Source organism: Paralichthys olivaceus, chromosome 20 (genome assembly GCF_024713975.1).
Source record: "Paralichthys olivaceus isolate ysfri-2021 chromosome 20, ASM2471397v2, whole genome shotgun sequence".
Taxonomy (NCBI): Eukaryota; Metazoa; Chordata; class Actinopteri; order Pleuronectiformes; family Paralichthyidae; genus Paralichthys; species Paralichthys olivaceus.
The window spans coordinates 14,737,735-14,761,282 of NC_091112.1; the positions used below are offsets into that span (position 1 = coordinate 14,737,735).

The following is a 23,548-nucleotide window of genomic DNA, read 5'->3' on the forward strand; positions in this document are numbered from 1 at the left end:
AGTCCCTCTGTCCAACTCTGTCATTTCTGAGACATCAACCCGGCCCACCCGAACCGTTTCCTGGCAACACGGTAGCCACGGAGACTGACTCTTTTGGATCACCGACATGCAGGAAGTGATGCCATGGTTGGATGGGGTAATTATGGGTTGTTTGTTTTCTTGAAGACGCTTTGCTGGCGGCTTGTCAAGGCGGCGAGGAACAGTCAGCAGGAGCTCCATGTGCGGAAGCCACTTGGGGATGGAAACCTGCACACACAATGTGCCCAGGCCTCTGTCCATAAGAAGCCTGCAGGCTTATTCATCGCCTCTCTCTCTCTCTGTCACCCACTCAGTCACATGGGCACAGAATCATTTCATTAGAAAAGTGAAACAGGCGAGAGAAGTGACAGGAGCTTTCATACTGGCTTTGGATGTAATTGAAAGCTTGAAGTCCTGAAATAACTGCACATAAAAGGTGTGCACTCACTCACAAACACACACTGTTGCTCTGCTGCTGGCAGCCTATCAGCTCTCGCTTTATCTTATATCAGCACCAGCCAAAGCTTCAGGAGCAATTTAAAGAGTTGACAGTGACGTCTCTTTTTTGATTTGCAACACTGAGCTGATACTTTTCTCTTGTTTTTTCTGACTTATCTTCTGAACCCATCGCTTTGGAATCAAAGTAGAAGTGTACACTTCGGCGGGGCGCCCTGGTAGACCACCACCACTCTTTGTATCCATCATCATGGCACAGAAGCCCCACACAATTAAACTCATTTTTCCTGTGACAATCAACCAGTGTAATGAGATTCATGCATCATGCACAGGCAGCTCCTGTCTGAGCCAAACAATTACAGTCAGCGTATGAGTGACTGATGATATTTACAGAGTCAGAGATTTTACTTTTATTCACAAAGATGGACACCACACTGACCTTTGCACACTGATTAAATCTCCATGACGTCTGTGTAGCAGAGCGATGTTGTTAAATGAAAGTATAAAGTATATATATAGAATAATCTTATTTCATTATATCGGACTGACGCACAGACAGAGTGAGACCCTCAATGGGGGCAGATCTCCGACATAGCATTCATGGAATCGCTTCCTATTCAGTAAGCTGTCCTTAAAGTCAAACCACAACATTTGTTTTGTTGTATATCAAGCTGAATTAAAGAGCTTTCATTTTGAAAAGTTGTGAATTTGAGTCTGAAGATTTTGTCGATAATGAATGCAAAAATAACAGTTATGTTTAAAGCACGTGAACAGTAATAAAGCAAATTCAGTTTCATTTTATTACTATAAAAACTTCGCTGCAGATAAACCAAGCAAGTTAAGCTGAAAGTTTTCTTACTTCACTCTGCACCAGAGACATAACACAATATCCAGCACACAAAACAATAAAAAAGTGACAGAATATTGTAGAACTGTTTGAAGAGAACTCCGTAATGAATAGGAATAGTTTGAAAGTGTCTCCAGAGCATGAACACATAGGACAAGAGAACAGCCCATTCCAAATAGGCAGGTTTAGAACAAGCACTGCACTAATCATAGAAAACACCTGAAAGGTTTTACTCAGAATGACAAAATGTCTTATGCAGCAAGAGCACCTCACAGGCCCTCTCACATTTCACCCGAGGTGACAGAGTCTAATGATCACAGCACTTCAGTCGGGTGCGAGTGCGTCAGGAAAGCCAAACAGAACCAGAGCTGCAGTCTCTCAGCTGCCTGGTTGTTTCCTACAGACACTGCAGAGGGAAAGCTGTTGACACGATGGCTCCTCCACTTCAAATAGGGAATGAAAGGGATCCAACAAGGCATTGACACTTTAACAGTGAGACTCATTGCTCAGGGACTGATACTGGTTCATATAATCCTGTAAAACTGACATGAAACCATTGATCCCTCAGAAACAAATCTGGTTTCTGAGCTAATGCCTCATCATCAAGTCATTCCTATCCTTGTTCCATCGATTTTAATATTCAGCTCAGCCGTCCTCATCCACTGCATCCTGTATTAGTACATCATTATCATTATTATCGTTATTATCTATTATCACCTCTGACAAGGAGAGATGTTTTCACCTGCTTGTTAGTTTGTCAGCTGTTTTCAGTGAAGACCACCTGCCTCGCACAAACTAAAACAAGTTATTAGTGAGTAGCTTAGCAGTGAAAGAGCCAGATATTTCCCTCAGGAAGGAGCTGGTGGCAGCAGAACAGAGATAAGAATGAGAGTGAATATTGGACTGAACATTAATCTGGTGGACATAAAAAAAACTTTTCATAATAATTCATACTGTTGCTTTTTTCACTGACCCCAATTTTGCCAAAAACAAGATGCCGGCGAAAAACGGTGACAGCCGAGCTAAAGGGGATCGGTCTGCTGTAGGGAGAAGCCCGACACGAAGCCCAGGGCAGACAGATCATCGATTCCTTAAGGGATGAAGAGGATTAAGAATTGAATCATTATGTCCTTGCTGTGATAATATAATCATTGATTGATTGATTGATTGATTGATTGATCTTGATACAGCTAGTTTTCATTGACCACTTGGCCAAGAATTCCGTTACTGCAGGATTTTCTCAGCACAAAAACATTGGTTCTATACACATGACAACATTTTGTGGACTTTTTGTAAATACCTCATCTCTAAACCCAAGCTGAGATACCCTGGTGTCAAATCTCGCTCCAGAGAAGAGACGCTACATTTCTGGCATGCTGAGAAGAGCTCCCTGTGACTGGTAAATTGACTTTAGATCGAGTGTTCCTTTGAAACCAAGAAACACCTGTTTATTCTCACTCTCCAGACCTGATTTGTAAAACGACCGCAGGCTTGGATTGTTAATTATTTCGGGAACAAAGTGTTTTTCTCTCCATCGTTTCTGCCTCAAGGTTGAGCCTCTGTGGATCCTTTTTGTGAAGCAAGTTTGGGAAACATCCAACAGCACAGTCTTGTTTTTAAAGATCATTAAAAGCAGGTGTCCTTCAGAATCAACAGGATGTGGCCACGGGGAGGAAGTCTGCCATTGCCACTCACGTCCTATAACAACCGGCGACACCTCTGTCCCGTGCAGATGCCTCACTTATTTTAAGCTTCCCCAAGACTACAGTGAATCTCTCTGTGAGAGTCAGCTCCACGTTTTGAAACCGGCTCATCAGTATCTGAGGAATTCTCTTTTTTAAAGCTGCAACTTTAAAGCCAATAAACCGCGGTGGCCTGTGCCCCTGTGCTGCTTTAAGGTTTCCTGTTCAGCAGCAGTGGCTGTTATAGCTGTGATGCCCAGAGATCTCCAGCTGTGTCCTGCTTTATTCACTTCCCTCTCTTTGCTTTAGCCTTGCTGTTGTTTGTTCTTCTCCTGGCCATATACTTTGAGACTCACAGGTTTATTTGCTGTTAAACTGCCATGGCTTCTTTTATCTGATATATAATGTCAGTAATAACTGCTCTTTTTCTGACGTCAGCACTGTTCTGTTTGCCTTTTCACAGACTGTCACAGCTGATGAACATCTGACTTCTCTCTCTCTCTCTTTCTGTGTCTATCTCTCTCCAGCCTGCTATCTCTGGCAGTCCTTGGTTTCACTATGTGGGCGATGGGCAAACGCACTGTTTCAGTGGTGCTCTGAACAATTGGCCTCCGGCAAAATCAAATGTACACTTGCACACAAATAGAGCATCACTGCACACACCCCTCAATGCCAGGTTAACGTGTGTGTGTGTGTGTCAGGGGGCTTTATTCCTTGAAGATGTTTTATCAGCAGCCTGGTGGCAGGAGATCAGCCTTAACATTCAGCTTCACTGACTAGATGCCCTGCTGACAGATACATCCTTCAGAGCACAGGCCTACCATATCCTACAGGACTACATAGATTGAATAAAAGTCTCAGGAACCAAGTGTAATGAGACGGATGGGCTGCATCATAGAAACCAACACACTTTGATCAACCAATAATCCTTGCTCTCTATCACATTGATCACAAGACTGAAAGTTTATAACCATGAGAGGCTGCTATGCTCTGTATTTCCACAAACGTTTCTGTTATATGGATGAAAAACAGCCTGAACATAGTTTAAACTAATGGAACTTGCACTGTTTCTTAGATAAGAAGCCACTTTTACAGAAAGAGAGGACACAAACTACAAAGTCATCTTCAAGAAAAAAGTCAGAAGTCAGATCTTGTGAATATGGCTGTTAAAGTGTATGGACATTTCATTTATTGAGTCATATTTGAATCAATAGCTTTGTGATGTCTGACAGTTTATTTTTATTCTGTATATTTAAAACCAGGGGGCGAGATAGACCAACATTTCTTGAGGTTTCCTGCAGAGGCCTTCATGTCAGTTGTGATAAGACATTCTTCTAAACTCAATGGAAACTTCCTGTCCAGCAACTATTAGGCAAAGTTGGCAACTAGCTCACAAAGAATGCAGCTACACACATTCCTCTGAGTTAACAAGAATACTGATGCTGCTCGCTGTCAGCTGTGTCTGCTAACAAGCGTTTAACCTGGACGTACTGTACGCTGGCGGCTGTGTCAGCTTGTTTTTCTGTCCCTTTATTGAGGAAAAAGTGATTGAAGCAGCTTAACGCACAGTTGGGAGCCGCTATAATCCAACGACTACACTATATTTCAGAGGATAATACTCTGGTTTATTTGTTGCAGTAATTTCTTTTTTTTGGTCACTCAGGGGCAGAAGGAAAAAAGCTGACATGGCAAACATGTAAGGAAACAGTTGCTTATTCACACATGTAGAAAAGTGTTTCCTGAGGAAGATGCTCCACCATGTTCACACCCAGAGTACAAAGGGTTTTAAAAGCTTTTAAGCTGATGCCATGAAAGCTACTGGACTGAACCATGTCACTGCAATTCTGCTTAACAACAAGCTGAAACTATAAATCTCTATGGGTCCGTCCATTGCTAAACACAACCCCTGTCAGACTGTCATGTTGTTTACCATTGTCAGTTATTAAATCGCTAGAAATATCTAAGCAAATGAAAAAATCTACCTCTTATAAATGTCTGTCTGTATGTGGAAGGCCAGCTCATGAGCCTTTCATCTAATCAGCTTCACTCTTCACAAATGTTTTCTTAATGGCCCGAGGAAGTGCAGTGATGAATTTGGTGTGATTTGGACAAACGTTCAATATTAATACAAATATAAACTACAGCAGGGGTCATATCATACTACACTAGTCAGAACAAATGCGAGTAAGGTTTGAGTAAATGGTAAATGGTCTGTATTTATATAGAGCTTTTCTAGTTTTGCCTAGCTTCTCAAAGTGCTTTACAGAATAGCTTTTCCTATCTATGGGCTACACTGTCTCTATCACACATCGCTCACAAGGACACTTCGGCACCTGGAATGGAAGGAAGGGCCCAGGGATCAAACCACCAACCAACCAGGAGACTGGTTAGTGGATGACCCGCTCTACCCCCTGATGGACAGCCGCTCCTGTAACACACTGACCAGCCAGAGTCAGATGATGTGTCTGCTGCTGTGAGCGTGCTGTGTGTAGTGGTATATGTGATGGTTCCCTGCAGGACTGATCTCCTCTGAACCACATCTACTGGAACAACTATAATCTGATCTCACAGGGCGGCCTACACCTAGTCACATCCTTGTCACATATATTAGGTGGATTGTGGGTAGATGGGAGGATCTGATTCCAGCCTGTGCCTCGGTTGCACATGACTCCCTCTCTGACGCCCTGTTCTCAGTGATTCATTCATTTTTTGGAAACCACCACAACCTTGTCACCAGTTCGCTTTGTGTGTTGGTCATCTTACACGGCCTATGAGCCCCTGTCTGTGCACTTCCATCACTTGTGTGTGTGAGCCCATGTGAGCGCACCCACTGTGGGTCACATGAGTTCATGCATCAACCCTAGAGCTGATCTGGTCTGATCTGATTTCCTCCCAGCTGGCTGATGTGGAACAGTAGCCCAGATGTTGCAGAGATTACAACTCCCTGCAGCCTTTCAGGGGAGGAGCTATGAGACCATTCAGGAAAATAAACACAATGGGAGCGCTTGTTCTGCACACAGACCCGCTCAATCACGTCTCATCTACAGAAATAATCCTCACTTTAAAATACCCCAGTTTTCTGTTTACAGATATCACAGATGACAAACAAAAATCTCTGATGACACCATCAGACAGATTTTCCATGTGAGGGTCATAGTCAGGATTTTAGAAAGACTGTTGTTTGAGTTTAAATGGTTTTATTAAATTTATGACCTCAGACATGCTCAATGCTCCTTACTGGCATGGTCAGAGAATGCAATGAAAGATAAATAAAAGTTTTAATTAATTAAAATCCTTTTTTAATCACTCAGACTGGAGATATGGCTGCACAAGCAATAATACTTTTCTAAAACTGCCTCACTTCCATGCCTCTTAACATGTGCACAGACCTATTACAAGGTGGGTCGGTATAATAAAAATGGAGGTGCACTGCATTCACATCATTTTATTTTAATAGATCTCTATCATATACAGTACATACAGTACAATATGCTCAAGACAAATTTTATGGCACATCCATTTTTTTGTTGTACATTTTGCAGTCGCTGGTATTGCTGTGAGGCTACAGTAAAGTGACCGTTTGAATCTGTTGCTTAGGTAGATACAGCAGGTGGCTTGACCTCGGTGGGTTTAAGAATAAGGTTGCTACAGCAAAAACACATGCACTGTCGAGTTATATATGCCACTAAGGTGGGGTCACACATCCAGTTACACAGAGCGATACTTGGAGAGATGGTGCAGTTGTGTTCTGTTGACGCCCCTGTGTTGTTACGGTTAGGTCTCGGCGTACGCTACAACAGTGGCTACCGTGATCCTGGAAAGCTACGGGATGTACAAGGTTTGGGTTACACCCAGCAATTAGCCTAATCCTACCACTGATCATGATCTGAGGGCCAACTGGATTTAAAGAGCTGCCACTACACGTGTAATAGTTTACTAAGGTGTCAATTTTAAATCCGTGTAATGTTTTTTTTTCAGCTATCAAATATGTTTTAAGCAGTAGGCTAAACCGAAACCTTGTATATCCAGTAGGGGTGAAGGTTAATGGTGTTTTCAAGGATCTAGTATTCAGGTTTCTACTGCAATACAACTTCACAGTCAATACTACAGGTACAGAGTACTGCTAGGAGGTTATTAACATATGTACAACCTCTGCTGTGTGACTGCAGAGACTTGACACGTGAGTGTGCGCTTTCTTTCTGCCGAGCACGTTCGAGATAGAAAAATAAAACAGTGATACGTTACAAAATACTGTGTGCCGCCATCTTACTGAAGTGCTGCTGTCCGTTTTCACCCTGTTGTTTGTCCTCATCGGAATGAAAACACAGTCATAACTTAATTCTTTCAGTCGGAATTACAAAACAAATCTGGTAAAATGATTGTCTCAAAATATAATTTAAAAAATTACGTTAAAAAAACAGCGTCAAAGTACAACAAAAGACGATATGTAACATGACACTAAAAAGTCACCAGCTTTCCCTTTTTATCAGCTTATCAGAGTGATGTAAGTGTGAATGTCGTGTGCGTACAGTATATAAGTGTGTGAGAACAGAGATGTGAGCAGCTTCCCTATCCAGTTTTAATGTCTCCTATTTAAACACCAGCAGCATAAAATGTCCCCTCAGTGTCTCGTTAAATCTGCCTAAAGTGCTTCACATACTTGGCTGGCACCCAGTCTCCTCCATGGAGACTTTTTTGTGTCTCTAAATGTGCAAGGTTGGCTTTTGGACTTTCTCCCAGTCGTCCACCGCAAGTGTTAAACAAAGGGAATTGGCGATAAATGTATAAATAACGTTAAGTCGTGAGCCAGTGCTGACATGACTGAAACAAAAGCAGGATGTACGTGGAGTGCGGAGGTGCAGCAGCTGAGGGAGTGCCTGTCCCCACTCTAGATGACCTGGCAGCAGCTGTGTGGGGTAGGGGTGCAGAGCAGACCCTCCTTGGGACTCCGGTGGATGTTGACGGACAGAGTCTTGTCGCTCAGAGGCATCTGCAGCACGCGGTTCTTCATGTTCCTGTGGTTCTCCCTGGCCAGGTCCAGCTCTCCCAGCCTCAGGGTGCCCGAGCAGGGGCCCTCCAGCAGTGGGTCTGCCAACACGTCTCCCAGCGGCGGCTGTTGGTAGAGGTTCCCTCTGGGTGAGGGGCCACCCAGGAGCGAGACCTTATCCAGGCTACCAGTGGAGCCACCCATGCACATCCTCCACATGGGACGATCCTGGTTTTCTCCCCCAACACCTCCTGCACTGACACCGCCAACAACACCTCCTCCCCCAGTTAGATTATGGAACTGAGAGCTTAGACACAGGCTCATCAGCTTAAGGCTTTCCACCAAGCCGCTGGGGGCTTTGGCTGTGCCTTTGCTTTGGCCTGAACCTGATCCAGGACTGGCACAGTTGGAGGGACTGCCCTGCCCTGTCCCCCTTCTCTCTCTACCCTCTTTCCTCGCTTCTCTGTCATGCCCATGTCCGCCTACAGTTGCCGTGTCCACTATGTGGTGAGTGTCTGTATCTTCATCACTTGTCTCTGAGCAGGGGGTGAAAGTGGCAACCGGTGCCATTACAGTTTTGGGTGAGGACATGATTGTTGATGGCGATGATATTCGAGAGTTCAGACTAAGGCTGAGGCTAGGTTTAGGCAGTCCGAGTCCCTGCAGTTTTCTTCCCTCCTCCTCCTCCTCCTCCTCTTCCTCATCTTCTTTAACCTCCTCGTGGATCTGGTTCAGGACCGGAGCGCTCATACGCGATGCAAGACGGTTACCAGAGGACGCAGATGAAGAGGAGGCTTTGGTGCGAAGCACCACCTGAGCAGGCAGTGCAGAGGGGGATTTGTCCTCCTCCCTGTCTTCCTCCTCATCCTCTTCTACGCTAAAAAGACTGGGGCTGCGGGGTTTACAAGGGCCCGCTGAGGTCAGAGAGCCCAGCCTGATGGGGTTGGAGTGGGGCTTTGCCAGAGGCCTGAGCCCTCTCTCTGGGTTCTGTCGTGCAGGCTGCTGCTGACTGAATGCATGGGCGTGGATGTCCTGCCGCTGGCTGAGGTCCAGCAGAGCAGTTTTGGGCCTGGGGCCTTTGTGGAGGCTCTCAGCACTACGAGCCGGGGACTGTGGCCCCCCAGGGTGGGAGATAGACGGACCCCCTAAGCCATCACTGACATCCTGGTGAACATCCACTCTTGTGGGCCAGGACTGCCTATTGGGTGTTAAACACAGAAAACATAATAAAGCTAAATTAGCCACACTATCAGCTGTATTTATGTTTGTTCAGATTTTAAGGGTGGCTCCAGGATTCCAGGAATCTTTATGCTAAATTAAGCCAACAAACATATTTCAAATTTTTCATCTAACAAACACAATTAATATTTTTTGATGAAAATGTTAAGCTATTTCTTTCACTAACAGCAAAATAAACATATATGTACATTAATGTAGTCTACATTAGAAGAGGAATATTATATGAAAACACTGTTTCTTATTCATCTATCCACTATCCATCCTTCATTACAGGAAACTTGAGACAAATGAGTTGATCACGTTACACTCTGACATTTACACACTTTCAGTGGACGACTGTAGATGCAGAGGGTGAGAAAATGATCTGCATCAGTTGTTTCAAAGCTGCAAATTTGACCAATGAATTTACATGAGTTTGCATGAATTTTATTTTGTAACTGCTGGGCTAATTAATGGGCCAGTCCTGCTTGTTGTGTAGCACGTGATGCAAAAGAGAGGAAGTAAGATGTGTTGCAGATAGTGAAAGTCATTTAATTATATTTTGAGATGTGCTGTAGTTTAGAATTAATTTCTTCACAGCTATCTGATTAGTCTTTTTTGTTTCTGAAAAGAAACTCTAAAAATAAAGCTGCGTTGCTGCTAATTCAAACAAGTTTAGGGCTCAGAATGCTGTCATTCAATATAATATGGACATAATATAATATGGACATTTGCTGTCTTGTCTCAAGATATTGTTTTGATATTTGTACTCAGTCGATTTACAGCCCCCTCTCTTCAATTCTGAGTCTGGCCTTCATTCTCTGCAGAGAATGGCAGAAAGCTCCATCTGTCCATCTGCTGTCAAACCTGCGTTTTAGGAGATTGATGGTACACAGCATTGCAGCGACAGCACTCTGTCAATAAACAATACATGTTTGTGTGTGTGCTTGTATTTCTATTTTTGTATGAGTGAAGACATTGAGGGTTAACGCTTGAACCACAGTGTGCAGATCACGGCGGCTGTGTCTTTGATCTGCTGCGTCTCGTATGTCTACTGTATTTCCTTGAATGTAAGTTGAGCTACGTCCTCATCTAAAGGCCAGGACACTTCAGTATGAAGCCGTGCATCTTCCTATCCTGCAATAACAATTTGTTGAAACAAATAAATGGAACAGAAACAGTGCTTTTGCTTTTACAAGAAGTATAGCAGATGTGCTTGTGACATTGAAACTGTGGTGACAGATCATTTTCACTAACTATTTTGCTGTGAACCACGCGCAGCAGATGGGGAAAATAGGCGAGACCCCGACTCTCAGCAGCGCCGCTCACACAGGCAGTGTGAACGCTCTAACCTGATAACATGGCCTCCATAATGAAACTTTCCATGACACACTCACGCATCCAATTGGCCCCAGAATTAAGAGGTTTGAGAGTTTGAGGGTTACAATAATAGTAGAATGTTTGAATTAGAGCAAACGTTGGGCTAAGTCATTAGGTTATGGCTGAGGTTAGCGTAGGAGGTTAGAGAACACAGAAGTACCAGTGTGTGTATGTACCTGAACTGGGCTTTGCTGGGGCTGGGTGATCGTGTCTGACTGTGTTGCTCCTTCTCTTGCCTCTCCCTCAACATCCTCTCGGCCAGCAGGAAGTAAGTAGCTGTGATGTGGTTGTACTGATTTGACTCCAGAGCCCTGAAATCATTGGAGAGAGAGAGAAATCGTTTAAAGTTTTAAAACACTCACACAGACATACGCACGCATGAGCGCACGCATGAGCGCACGCATGAGCGCACACACACACAAACATTCAAACAGATCAGCACCAAATGTTGACCTTGAGTTAAAAGGAAGTGACAGGGTGTAGATTTAATTTTACATGGCAACCACTCCGGACAGATTGCCAGCTTGTATGGCAATGAAACTGTTCATGACATTCAATTAAACGTTATTTAGGCTACTGAGCCATGATACATTTTAGAGACTATATAGGAGAGAATAGTTGGAAGTTAATTTATGAATGTATTGTGCGATAGAGGGAAACATACTCAGTTATGGTGTCGCGGTCTGCGATACTGCCAAGCACCATGCGTTGAATGATGGAGCCGTGCTCCTCTTCCGACAGGCTGCGATGGGACACCAGAGGAGTGGACAGCTTGGTGGCAGGAGAGGGGTCGACACCTTGGAGCCATTCGTGGGCCTCTATCTGCTCTAGGGTCGCTCGTTTCTTGGGGTCCCTCTGCAGCATATGGCCTATAAGACTGAAGGGAGTCACAGCAGAGATTAATATTATAGACAAACTGAAGAAACATCAAGTCTATACAAAATATATCAGTACTCAGCAGCTTAAATACAAAATACTGTTATTATTAGTCGTTGCTTTGATACAAAAACAGTGAACAGTGAACCCTCTTATAGGATAATCAATTTAAATAAAAAGAAAAAAAATTTAAATAAAGTGTATTATAACAGAATGATGTCCAAAGCTTCAGCTATTCAAAATGTATTCAGCACCTATTTCTCCCCGCTCTGCTTTGATGCGTCGTTAAACCCTCACAATGTTAAAAATAGAGGGCCGATTTTAAAGGGTGCATTAGATACACTTAACGCAGCACTGCATCTACGGTGGCGCGGCTGACTGCAGCACTGAGTGAAAGCAGGACGAGGAGCGGCAGAGGAGGAGAGGCCTTGCTTCCTTTTTCTTCACACATCTACAAACATGAAATATGCAGCACCTGCAAAGTTCTCTGTCCATCTGCGCAGGGATGCGTGTGTGCGTGTTACTCACTCTCTGCATGCATGGGAGATGTGCGGAGGCACTGTGTATTTACAGTCCATGATCATAGTGAGCGTCTCGCTGTCGTTAGCCTCCTGGAAGGGGGGCTGACCACAGACCAGCATGAACAGGATCACCCCCAGACTCCATATATCTGCAAAGACACAGACAGTTTTTGTTTATTCAATAAAATCCTCACGTTCAAATAATGTTTTTTTAAAGGAAGGGAGGCACAGAGATGATAAAAGCGAGGATGACAGACCAACAGAGTAAAGCACGTATGTCCTTTCTGCTTAGTGACCTAGATAGAAAAAACAAGAGCCGTCTCCCCCAGAGTTCAAATGAAGCATGAATCAAATTCAATCTGAGCCATTTCCATAAATATGTACTAGCTTAGGACGCATCTGTCTAACTGCCTGCAGCCAGCATCACATAGACACATGTGCACTCCCACACAGACACACAGGCCTAAAGAAAGTGGGCTTCCGTGTTCATCCCTCACAGCCTACAAATGCTAATTTGTTCTCTTTGCCCGATTAACCATGTCAAAGAGCGACTTTTTGCCCTGGACTTTCACCCCCAGCATTAGACATCAGGATGGTCCACTGACACACATTCTGCACTCATGTGCTGAGGACAAGCAGAGAGACAGGGCTGGAAACGCACAGTGCTGCAGTTCACTGTTTCTTTGAGAAAAACGTTCTTCCCCTTGTGTTTCAGCAAAAGTCAGCTGATTTACGGAGTGCTACTTATGTACAAAATATAACAAATCTAAATATAAAACACAAAAATAGCTGCCAGCAACTAGAGGCTAATGAGAGTGGTGATAATAAACTAAAACTTAAAGCTGTAGCCCAAAAGGGATGATTGTAAACTGTAGAGCTGGTAAATGTTTAATCTCTATAAACACATTCTACCTGTGAATATACAGAATCCGTTGGCGAGGGACAAGATTTTAGGGCTGGTTGTTTCTGTTTCTAGTTTTACCAGTCATGTTTGAACAGGCCTATTGCCCACAAATTAAGTTTGTGTGAAGACATAAGAGACGGAACACACTGACTGAAATTCATCTGTAAATAGAGATTATTACCCCTAGTGATTCTGACTGTGTTGAGTCTTGGCCCAGATATTCGCTGTCTACATCTAAAACCCCAAAATGTTGGCCGGTGCCCCCAGAGGATGATTCATCATCAGACTATAGCTGATGGGCTCCACACTTCGGTATTAATGATCTCTGCTGTATCACAACCAGACACCTCTTTAACATTATCATTGATAATTGTAAATCTTGATTCGCGTTAATCTTTCAGTTACTTTTGTGGGCGTTTCTGGCGTTTTGATACAGCTGCTGTTTCTTTCTTTTCTCAGATGGCAAATTGTGTATATTATAACTTGTAGTTTTTCAATTAATGAAGCCTGTCCATTTATTGAATCTAAAAGTGCAAACTCCAGTTATACATCTAAATATGAAGACACAAACAAAACTGATTGATTATTACCTGAGCAGACCCTGTGCTCATTGACCTTCAGTTTGTCTTTTTTAAGTCTTATTCTACATAAAAGGTGGTAAACCCAGCCGGAGTGGGTTTGTCTGTCCCTGATGATTTACCTCATATTGCATGAGTTTGCCAGGAAACACTGGAGATTTCAATCTGGTAAAGTAAAAGTGCCAGTTTACTGTGGGTGGTGAGTATTTATTGCTGTGAGGCTGTGAAGCAGCGTTTCATAGTGCTGATGGAGGCAGCAAACACTGCTGCAGTCCCCACCACCATCTTACCCCTAGCCAACGTATCCTAGCAACCATGACCCTGCTCCCTCATTACTTGCGTCAGCAATCCGCCAAACTTCCTTCCTCGATAACTTTATTTATAAACCAGATGGCTGACACATGGATAGCACCATTCACATCACTGCACATTACCATCACTTGGGCTAATGACGCTGGCTACTGAGTGTTGACAGCTGTGAGTGTAAACATCCCTTTTTGCTGCCCTGCATTATACTGCGACCCTTATTGCCTCCCTGAGATAACCAACAGGTTCAGTGGGGTGGGTTCAGCATCATAATGCAACAACAAATACCCTCCCCTTGTGCTCGGTCATTATGCACAAATATGCTCTGAATTATGCATTGATAAGCTCAGGATGTGTTGCGAGTTGTTTTTTGGGTGCAGCGTGTGTTTGAAGAGGAAGCATGAATCTATATTTAACTTTCTATTTACTGGGAACAAAAAAGGATAGCCCACGCTGCATAGCATCAAAAGCACAGTCCGGCATCTTTTCAGAGCTTTAATTAGTCCATCATCTGCTCCCAAAAAATGCACAAACATGTTTGCACTGAGTTAAATCTGTGATTTATTTTATTTATTCATTTTGCAAGAAAAGAACATTTCCTCCACAGACTTTTGTGTGGTTATTCTGTCTTTTAAGCAATTATTTCATCCTAGTCTCCACTGGAAATGATTGAGCGTAATAGGATCCTAAACACAACAATGGTACATCCTGAAGTGTGTCTGATTAGAGCTAAAATGTTCAGTTGATTAAATTATTATTTAGACAACTAATATGTTGAGCAACTATTTGATATGTTATTTGTTGTTTGGATCAAGATATGTGCTGCTTCTGACCTCTCAGATGTACATTTCCATAGTCATTTGTTTTCTTATAGAGCTATACTTTATGACAGGACCATACGTTTTACACTCATATTTTAATATTTTCATTCATCTTTTAGTTCATCTATTTATATTTTAGCTTGTTTTAGTATTTGGGATAACCTTTTGAATACATATTTGGATTTTACTCACTTTAATGCATCTCTTCTATATTAGCTTTTTATCCTAATTTTTATCTTTCTAATTTTATTCTGCTCACTTTTCTTCTTTAATTTTAATTTTAGTCTTAGTGTGATTAGAAATTATTATTCCTGTTCCGACTGAGTTTTTTTTTTGCTTTCTGGGTGTCCTTGTGAGTAAATGTGTGTGTGGAAATGTTTCACTGTTTTTGACATTTTATAGACAAGATTAAACAGAAGGAAAATGTATTTATGATTTAATTATTAAACAGATAATGAAAACAATCTGCTATAGTCTCGATATCCAAGCATGTTGGAAAAGCATTTGAACTAATAAATAAAGGTACTCTTCTTTTTGCTGTCTTGCAGTTTTGAGTGTTCAGCTCCTGCTAATTGGCTCCTTCTGTCTCCGTGTTGGTGCAACATACTCCTCTCTATTTTCGATCACTTTTCATCTCAAATTATTTCCAGCACTTCCTCTAAAGAGCAATAAACTCCAGGCCTGAGTGGAGAGAGCCGAGCGAGGACAGCCTCTTTATCTCTGCGAAAAACTGCAGCGTCACCAGTAAAACTCAGCTCCCTCCACACTGTCAGCAGGTGCCTCGGTAGCAGAGTAATCCCAGGCCAGGTTACCTCAAAGCCCCGGACGCCAGGACTGTTGGCCTCCGTTCAGCCTGTATCACATCCAACTGCACTGGTGATAGAATTGCACAATATTACATCCCAGCTAGGTGGATAATCCCCACAATCAAAACATCATCATCTCAGCTGAATGAACAACAGCGCACAGGGAGTATGAACACTCCAGAGGGCAGAACACTCACACACACACGTGCACTGAAAATATAGCACAAACATCTGATGTGTGTGTGTCAAATGCTCAGGTGACCTCATGTATCCATCTATTCACAGCATCATACAAACGCACACACATGCAGTCACAAAACGGGGCTGTTATTACTCCCCTCATCTGCTTGGCACAAAAGAGAATGAGCGAAGGCAGACAGAAGAAAATAGCCACTGCAAATCCACTCAGTCAGAAAAATAGAAAGTGCTTTTCTCTGACGCAGTGGCCTCTGGGTAGACAGCGGGACAACTGATGCTTTTTTTTTTTTTCTTCTAAGCTATGTCTGTTTTTCTCTTGACTATCACCTCACATTTATTTTTCCCTCTTTTATCCCCAATCTGCACTCTTCCATTTAAATTCTTTTCCATCAAATTTTAATTTAATATATAAGCTGCAGCTCAGGAAGTATTGGGACCGCTATTGATCTGAAAGGGGGGGCGAGGTAACGGTGACTCAAGATGTGTGTGTGCTGGAAACACACAGAAAAAGAGAGTGCTGAGGAAATCAATTTTAGACAGATCAGTTCTCAGATTTGATTATACACAGAAAGGATAGGAGTGGTAATGAAAGTAAACTGCAGACAAGACATAACTGCAGGTGTATGACTGCAATTCTGTTGGATCATAGTCTCATTATCAAACTGACTGATACACTAACATGATGATCTTTGAACAGTTCTCTTGCTTTTATCAGCAGGCTGATAAAAGCTGTTAATGTGCCAAGTTCCCTGCAAGGTCCATCTGAAGTGCTGTAGGTTATAGAGCGGTTAACGTGTATGCAGAGCTATCAGTAGGTCATATTGGCAGAGTGTGTGTGAATGTGAAAGCAGAAGTTTATCAGGTTGATATCAGGTGGAGGACAGCGTGTACCATGTTCTGCTGCTGGGGGCATACTCTGGACTAAGGACTGAGAAGGTGTCCCATTTCTCTAAGGGTAAAAGCTGTAATATTTCACGCACTTTGATAAAACAACAAAGATATCTCCCCGCTGTGTAGACCAGAAATCACTCTGTCACTTCTCCAGACTTACCCACAGCGGGAGCGTCGTACTCATCCCCCAGCAGTATTTCAGGAGCAGAGTAGGCCAGCGAACCACAGGAGGTGGTGAGTTTTTTCCCAGGGTGAAACCGGTTGCTGAAGCCAAAGTCGGTGAGCTTGACGACGCCTTGCTTCTCAAAGAACACCACGTTTTCCGGCTTCAGGTCCCTGTGCACAACGTGAAGCCGGTGACAGTAGGAGATGGCGTGGACAATTTGGGCAAAGAAACACTTGGCCACCTTGAGAGTGAGATACAGAAAGGAAGTAGCATTAGCAATGCATTTCAGCATTATAATAATGTCAGGTTATATGACACTACTATAACTATATAAACAAAAGGGGTCTGGCTGCAGTAGAGGTCATAAATCCCACCTCCTCCATGCTGGTGAATGGGAAAAAATTAAAAAATTGAAATACCTGACACAAAAGGTTTTTTTAAAGAGTATTTAAATACTTAATATTCAGTTATTATAGGTTTAAATATGAATTTACAGGCAACTGCTGATTCGTTCAGTTTAGCATTTAGACTGAGAGCAGAGAAAAACAGCTAGCTAACTCTATTTAAAGCTTTTTTTTTGGTCTTTTTTGGTGCCTATGTAAAGACTAGGCTAGCAGCTTGCCCTTTTCAGTCATTGTGCAAAACTACGCTAATTGCTTTGACAGAAAGGAGAGTCAATCTTCTTATCTTCAAAGCTGAACAATAAAGCAACTATGAATATTATATAATAATATATGTGTATGTGTGTCTGTTTGTAACAGTGTTCCTTATTTCCATTTAAGAAAGTTAGTACACTCACAATGAGGGTGAGTGTACATCCTGAGTCAATAACACGCCACATACCATTTTCAGAATGTCTAATGTTTATATCCTGCTTATCTTTTGATATCATAGCTTTCAGTGTCCAACATCTGCTTCCTGGTATCCGGAAAAGTTCGACTTTAAACAACTGGTATGCACAATGCATTGTTGAGCTTTAGGTCTGTATTTATATAGAGGTTTTCTAGTCTTGATGAATCATTAAAGTGCTTTACAGCACAGTTTATTGCCATTCACCCATACACACACACACTAATACAGTGCATCTATGGGCAGCACTTTTTTTGCTTCTCACTACCTGTCCTTCAAGGCATTTCCACCAAACGGTTGCAACTAGAAATAAACACAAACGAGACCTACATCTCAATTCTGTTCCCTTGAAATTGTACTTTTGAGTTATTCTCGTCCATTTCCAGGAGAATTCAATGAATTCAAAGTTCAGGTGCAGATATAAAAGAGCACTCCTAGAGATGGAAGAGACTTCAAAAGTTAAAGACACTTCTGCTGGGAGGATGACCCTGCAACCTGCCAGTTAAAAAGACAGGATCAAGGCCAATGAAGCTGAATAGCCGCTGTAATGCCCACGGTCCCCCTCACCTCTTCACTGAGGCCTCCGTCGTGCTTCATGATGCAGTCGTACATGTCTCCTCCGTCTCCCAGCTCCAGGATGAGGTAGAGCTTTGTGGCCGTGTCGATGACCTCGTACAGGCGCACCACGTTGGGATGTTGCACCATCTTCATGCATCGCACCTCCTGGAAAAGGTGACCCCGTGCCACTGGGTCCAGCTTGGTCTTGTCTATTACCTTTACTGCAACCTGGACGAGTGACAAAATGCGAAAGGTAATGATAGCAACCTTTCCCACGCCAACAACAATGGCGAAGATATTTCTTTTCTGTAGCCGTTAATGACAAATATCTATAATCATCATAATACTCAAGAAGAACCTTAGAGGTATTTAGTGCTTGGTCTTGTTGTGTTAGAAAAACCTTTAAAACATTAAGACCAAGATCAATACCATGTTTTCAATCAGTCTACTCAGACATTACAATACATTACTCAAAACTGTAACTTCAGCCTTCTTCTCTATGTGTCTTCGAGGGAGTGGCTGAAATTTTTAACAGTGTGTTGACGCTGGCTGATAGAATGAGGACATTCCATTACTGCCATTAAAGCGTTGCAGTTGCATGTACAGACATGGACAGGCATACCTTTTCCCCAGTGAATACATGTCGAGCCAGTTTGACCACAGCAAAGTGCCCACGGCCCAGAGTCTTGTCCAGGTCATACAGCCCAGCAATCTTCCCATCGCGGTGGCGCTTGAGCCCCGCCATGGTGGTTAGCGGACGGGGGAGGGAGGGACTGCTTTCTGTCGCCTGCTGCTCCTCGGTCAGGTCTCCATCTCTTCCTGATTAGATGGAAGTTAGGCGAGGTTTGTGGCGGCGGTTCAGTTGATTCTAGACAAGCTGTGAGTCTTCTGAGAGGTAGCCTCAAGGGTTTGAAGGAAGGTTTACTTTTTGGTTGGTAACGGCAACTGCTCACAGAGCTTTGTCTTGTCAACTGATGATCTGTGGGAGGACGAGATTAAGAGGAAATCTAAATTCATATTGATGACAATAGACTAGGAGTCTACAGTCAAGCTAGTAGCTTTGTGAGAATGTAGTCTGGCATTCTGAGTTAAATGTTACTGTTAGCACTCTAAAGCCACGTGTAGCGTTCACCTGGATCAATGTTTAGTGCATAAGCATGACAGCATCAAGTAATAAGCATACATACAGCTGAGGCTGATGGGAACATCAAGTCATATTTACATTTAGGTGGACATTTCAAACGAGTGAAGGCAATTAATAATGTTAAAACTCGACACTCAATTATTGTAAAATGAAAATTTGTAATTTTCTTTTACAACTAAAATGTCAAAGTTAAATCAAAATTAAAACTATTATTCACTAAAGTGCACAAAACAACAAAAGCTATCTTCATATATACTGATGATTCTATGCTCTATATGAATTACATATGACTATTGTATGAAAGTTTGACACATACATTGACAGTAACCACTATCTTTGTTGTATATTAATTGTTTATTTATTGTGTTTTACATGAAATGGTCAAAATAAATGGTAAATTCCCAAAGGGATGTTTTCATATTATATTAATGCTTTATTTTAAATAAAAAAAACATGGACTAACATTACTAATCTGCAAATATTTTGTTAAAATTAATTTAAATTATTGCAATTAATCTTCTAACAATCTTTTAATAAAAAATAATTGACTGACCTTTTTGAGCTTTAGTTCATTATTATCACATTCTATTGTCAAATGTTTTCTGATATGTTTTAAAATCTTTATTCATAATATTAACTCATATTCTAGATTATATTTTTTATATTTATAAATTCATTTATATTAGTTTCCTTTATTGTAGTTTTTTAATTTTATTTATAAATGTATTTACTCTAGTTCATATTTTTATTTAATTTATTCTGGTTTAGAATTCTTTGCCCCTGGGGGAAGACGAACCTCTACTAATCTTAACAAATTAATCTCATATGCCACCTCGCTCACATGTCCGACCAGCCGCTCTTTTCACCAGGAGCTACTGTCGTCATACCATTTTTGTTTCACAGCCATGATTATGAAACAACGCCTCCAGGGGAGGCATGCCATTCCTCTTCCAAGAATCTAGGTACGTGCCAAGAGCACAGAAACGGCAAAAAAAAACACACAATGTACAAGCAAAGAACATTCCTGAAAGGTGATCATCGCCTGGGTGTGTTCCACTCACCTGGATTCACAGAGACAACAGGAAACCAAATAACTCTTGCCAGGGAACACACCTACATACACAGCTTGATGTAGTAAGATGGCAAAAATGTAATCCTGTCCGACCCACCAGCAGTTTGTGGTCGCTTGAATGAAACCATAAAAGCCTGTGGAGCTCTTTGTGCTTTTTATGTGATCCTCAGTTTGAGGACTGAACCTGTGAGACATGAGTGAGTCATTTTTCCTTATAATAGGAGGCTGACATCTCTATCTGTCTCTGCTCTGTCTCCCTCTAAGACATGTAGACACACACTAACACACACGCACAGTCATCTCAACTTTTCTGAAGTCTTCCCGTCACAGACACTGACAACATGTAGGTGTTGATGTTTCGGAAAACTGCCATGAAAGCGGACACGGACACACGCGCACACACACACACGCTGCTTTCATGTGTGCATGCACATTCCCAGATGCATGCACACAGACACACAGCTCTGACACGCTATAGTCTGGCTGACAGAGCAGGTTAGGTGAGATCAATGAGGGCTGTAGTGTGGTGATGAGCTGGTGTAGTGGTCTCAGTCAAACCAGGGTATAAACATTTACTGAGCAGTGAGTGTGAGTGAGTGTGTGTGTTAACATGTATATCTATAGTTTTGAGGGACAATCTTGGTTGAATACCATTATTGTGAGGTTTTTTTTTGGCTGGTCCTCACAAATTCAATGAGCTGTTTGAGGTCTTACTGTAAGACTTGGTTTTCAGGGTTAGGGTTAGTATTAGGTTTAGGTTAAGCGTGTGTGTGTGTGTGTACTCACTTCAGCCTTCAAAGCTGAGAACATTATGAAACTACAAACTAAACTGCTGAATGCGCTTCATTATGTAATTACCAAGACAGGCATGACAATGTGTTGTACGTATAGTAGAGCAGTGTATCAGTGCATGCATGCTTTCAGGTTGGTTGTGTAAGTGTTCAAGGTATTGATTTACAAGGTGGTAGGGTCTGTGTGTGCACACAAAAGCACACAAACACATATGAGGTCAAGGACCTGTAATAATAGCTGCTACACTCACAGCCTGTGAGATTCAAGATAATGAATATGAGGTTATAAAACCCTTGAATAACTGCAGCATCTGTTTATTGATACATTGGATTGAGATATCAACATAATGAGATGTTATCCAACATTTGGAAGACATGGCCTGTGATAACATCTCAATGTCTCAGGCTGTTATTTAAGTCTCACATGGTTGTACTATTGTAAAAAGTTGTGTCCTGAACAACTTCAAACAACCCTACATCTCCAGTTGTTAACCAGATCAATCAGAGTTTGAAAGACTTTAGAAAAGATTCAAGAAAGTCTGAAAAATCAACAGGATTTTTTAAGCAGCAGAAATGTTTCTACCATCTTAAATTAGAATAAACCTATGACACCTCAAATTTATTTTAGCACACAATATGCACAATTATACTGTCAGGACCATTATACTGTCAGGATGGTGTTACTGTAGGACTATGTTATCCCTGGATATCATAGTAATAAGGTAAGAGGTTGACAAGACAATAAAATAAGCAATGAAATCAAATCAAATGAGAATATGTTCATCTATCACAATAGACTAATTATATCTTCAAATGACACATGAAGTGATCGCAGTGTTGAAGGTTAGAGACACTGTCACTGCATAGGTGCTGCTGCCCATATGGGACCCCGGCCCCCCTCCCCTGTCAACATGCCTGCTGGCTGCAGACACATAAACACGACGGTGCGGGGCAGCCCTGCACCAACACACACACACACACACACACACACACACACACACACACACACACACACACACACACACACACACACACACACACACACACACACACGCACACACACACGCACACACACACGCACACATACAGACAGGCACGCACACGCACGCACACGGGGATGCGTCCCCCGGTGAAAGGCAGCAGCTAACTTGCCACAGACTATCACCGGGGCCTCACCCCCATCACATCCGCCCCTCTCTCCACCCCACGGTCCCTCTCACCTCTGGGCGCCTCCTCCCCTCTGCTGCCTCTCAAACTGCGGGACAGTGCGGAGCTCCGGGCCCGGGGCTGCGGGGGGGGTTCACCGCCGACGTCCGCTCTGACACTCGGGACCGACTGAAGGTAACAGCGGCCGGAGATGATTCCACAGTGTCCCTGAGTAAATATGTTACTCTGTCAACTCAACCTCTCTCTACCTCTCCTCCCCTCTCTCCCTCCCTCACTCGCTCTCTTTCAGTCACGTCAAGTGAACGTAGCTGGGACAGGAAACATGTTTCAAAATAAAAGCAGTAAATTCAAATTGCAGTATTAAAGCTCCAGAGGGGCCTTATTCTTATTATTTGTCATGGATTTCTCTTGTGATCATTTAATATGGACTGTGTCATTTAGGTGTGGGTTTTGTTCTTCACTTGTTGAGGAAAAATGTTCCACACAGTCGTCTGATTTTCTTATTTCTAACCAGAGACTTTACATTGGTGAATAAAATAATTAACTTGATGAGGCTCACTTGTCCTTACTTGAAAATATGGCTTTATTACAACATGGATCTGTCGACAGAGAAGACTACTGGTCCAACAACTTAGAAGCATAATATAAAGATTTCAGTATTTTAACAAAAGGGAGCGAACAGACAGCAGCCTACGTCAAGATGTCAATTATCCTCCTGTGATCCTGTAATCATCCATCTGTTATCTATAGCACTAGTCCTTTGAGGATAGTGAGCAATAAGGGCAATAAGAAGATCATGTTAAAGCAGCAAATACAAATTCAAAAAATGGGAACACTAAAAAGAAAACCTTGATAGTAATAATAATGAGATAAATTATTGCTGAGATAAATGAACAATTAACACAGAGACATATATTTAGCCCTTTTATTTCATTGTGTTGTGCCTCATTGTAAAATGAAAACACTTAATAAGCTAAAATAAGCTTTTATTGTGAAGGGATATTCACCTGTTTTCCGGGTATAGTAAGAAACAAATGACAGCTGTGTCATCACTGCACCTCGCTACCATTCATCTCTGACGTCAGAGCTACGCTGAGAGGACAGCGTGTTTTTCAGGCCCAGTGATAATAACACTTTACATGGTTCCAGCTCAGCTGATGTCAGACTCATGATCTCAGACTCTGAAATGCACAGAGGAGGACACATTCCATTCATGTTTGTGTTGCACGGATCAGGCTGCAGAGGAACAATGGCTCATTATCACCATCATCAGCTCTGACACCACAGACAAGCTGTCAGTCAGACCACAGGC

The 23,548-nt window shown here is 42.4% G+C and overlaps 1 protein-coding gene across 1 annotated transcript; it reads right to left on the reverse strand.

Moving 5' to 3' along the window:
- Positions 1-6,433: 6,433 nt before the first annotated feature.
- Positions 6,434-22,523, reverse strand: LOC109631494 (SNF-related serine/threonine-protein kinase-like). Its single transcript, XM_020090313.2, has 8 exons — positions 22,290-22,523; positions 18,685-19,041; positions 18,072-18,290; positions 16,650-16,896; positions 11,993-12,134; positions 11,253-11,465; positions 10,765-10,899; positions 6,434-9,188 (listed from the first exon to the last, which is right to left on the reverse strand). The coding sequence occupies exons 2-8, from the start codon at positions 18,805-18,807 to the stop codon at positions 7,892-7,894; spliced, it is 2,376 nt and encodes a 791-aa protein (XP_019945872.2). The 5' UTR covers positions 18,808-19,041; positions 22,290-22,523; the 3' UTR covers positions 6,434-7,891.
- Positions 22,524-23,548: the final 1,025 nt, after the last annotated feature.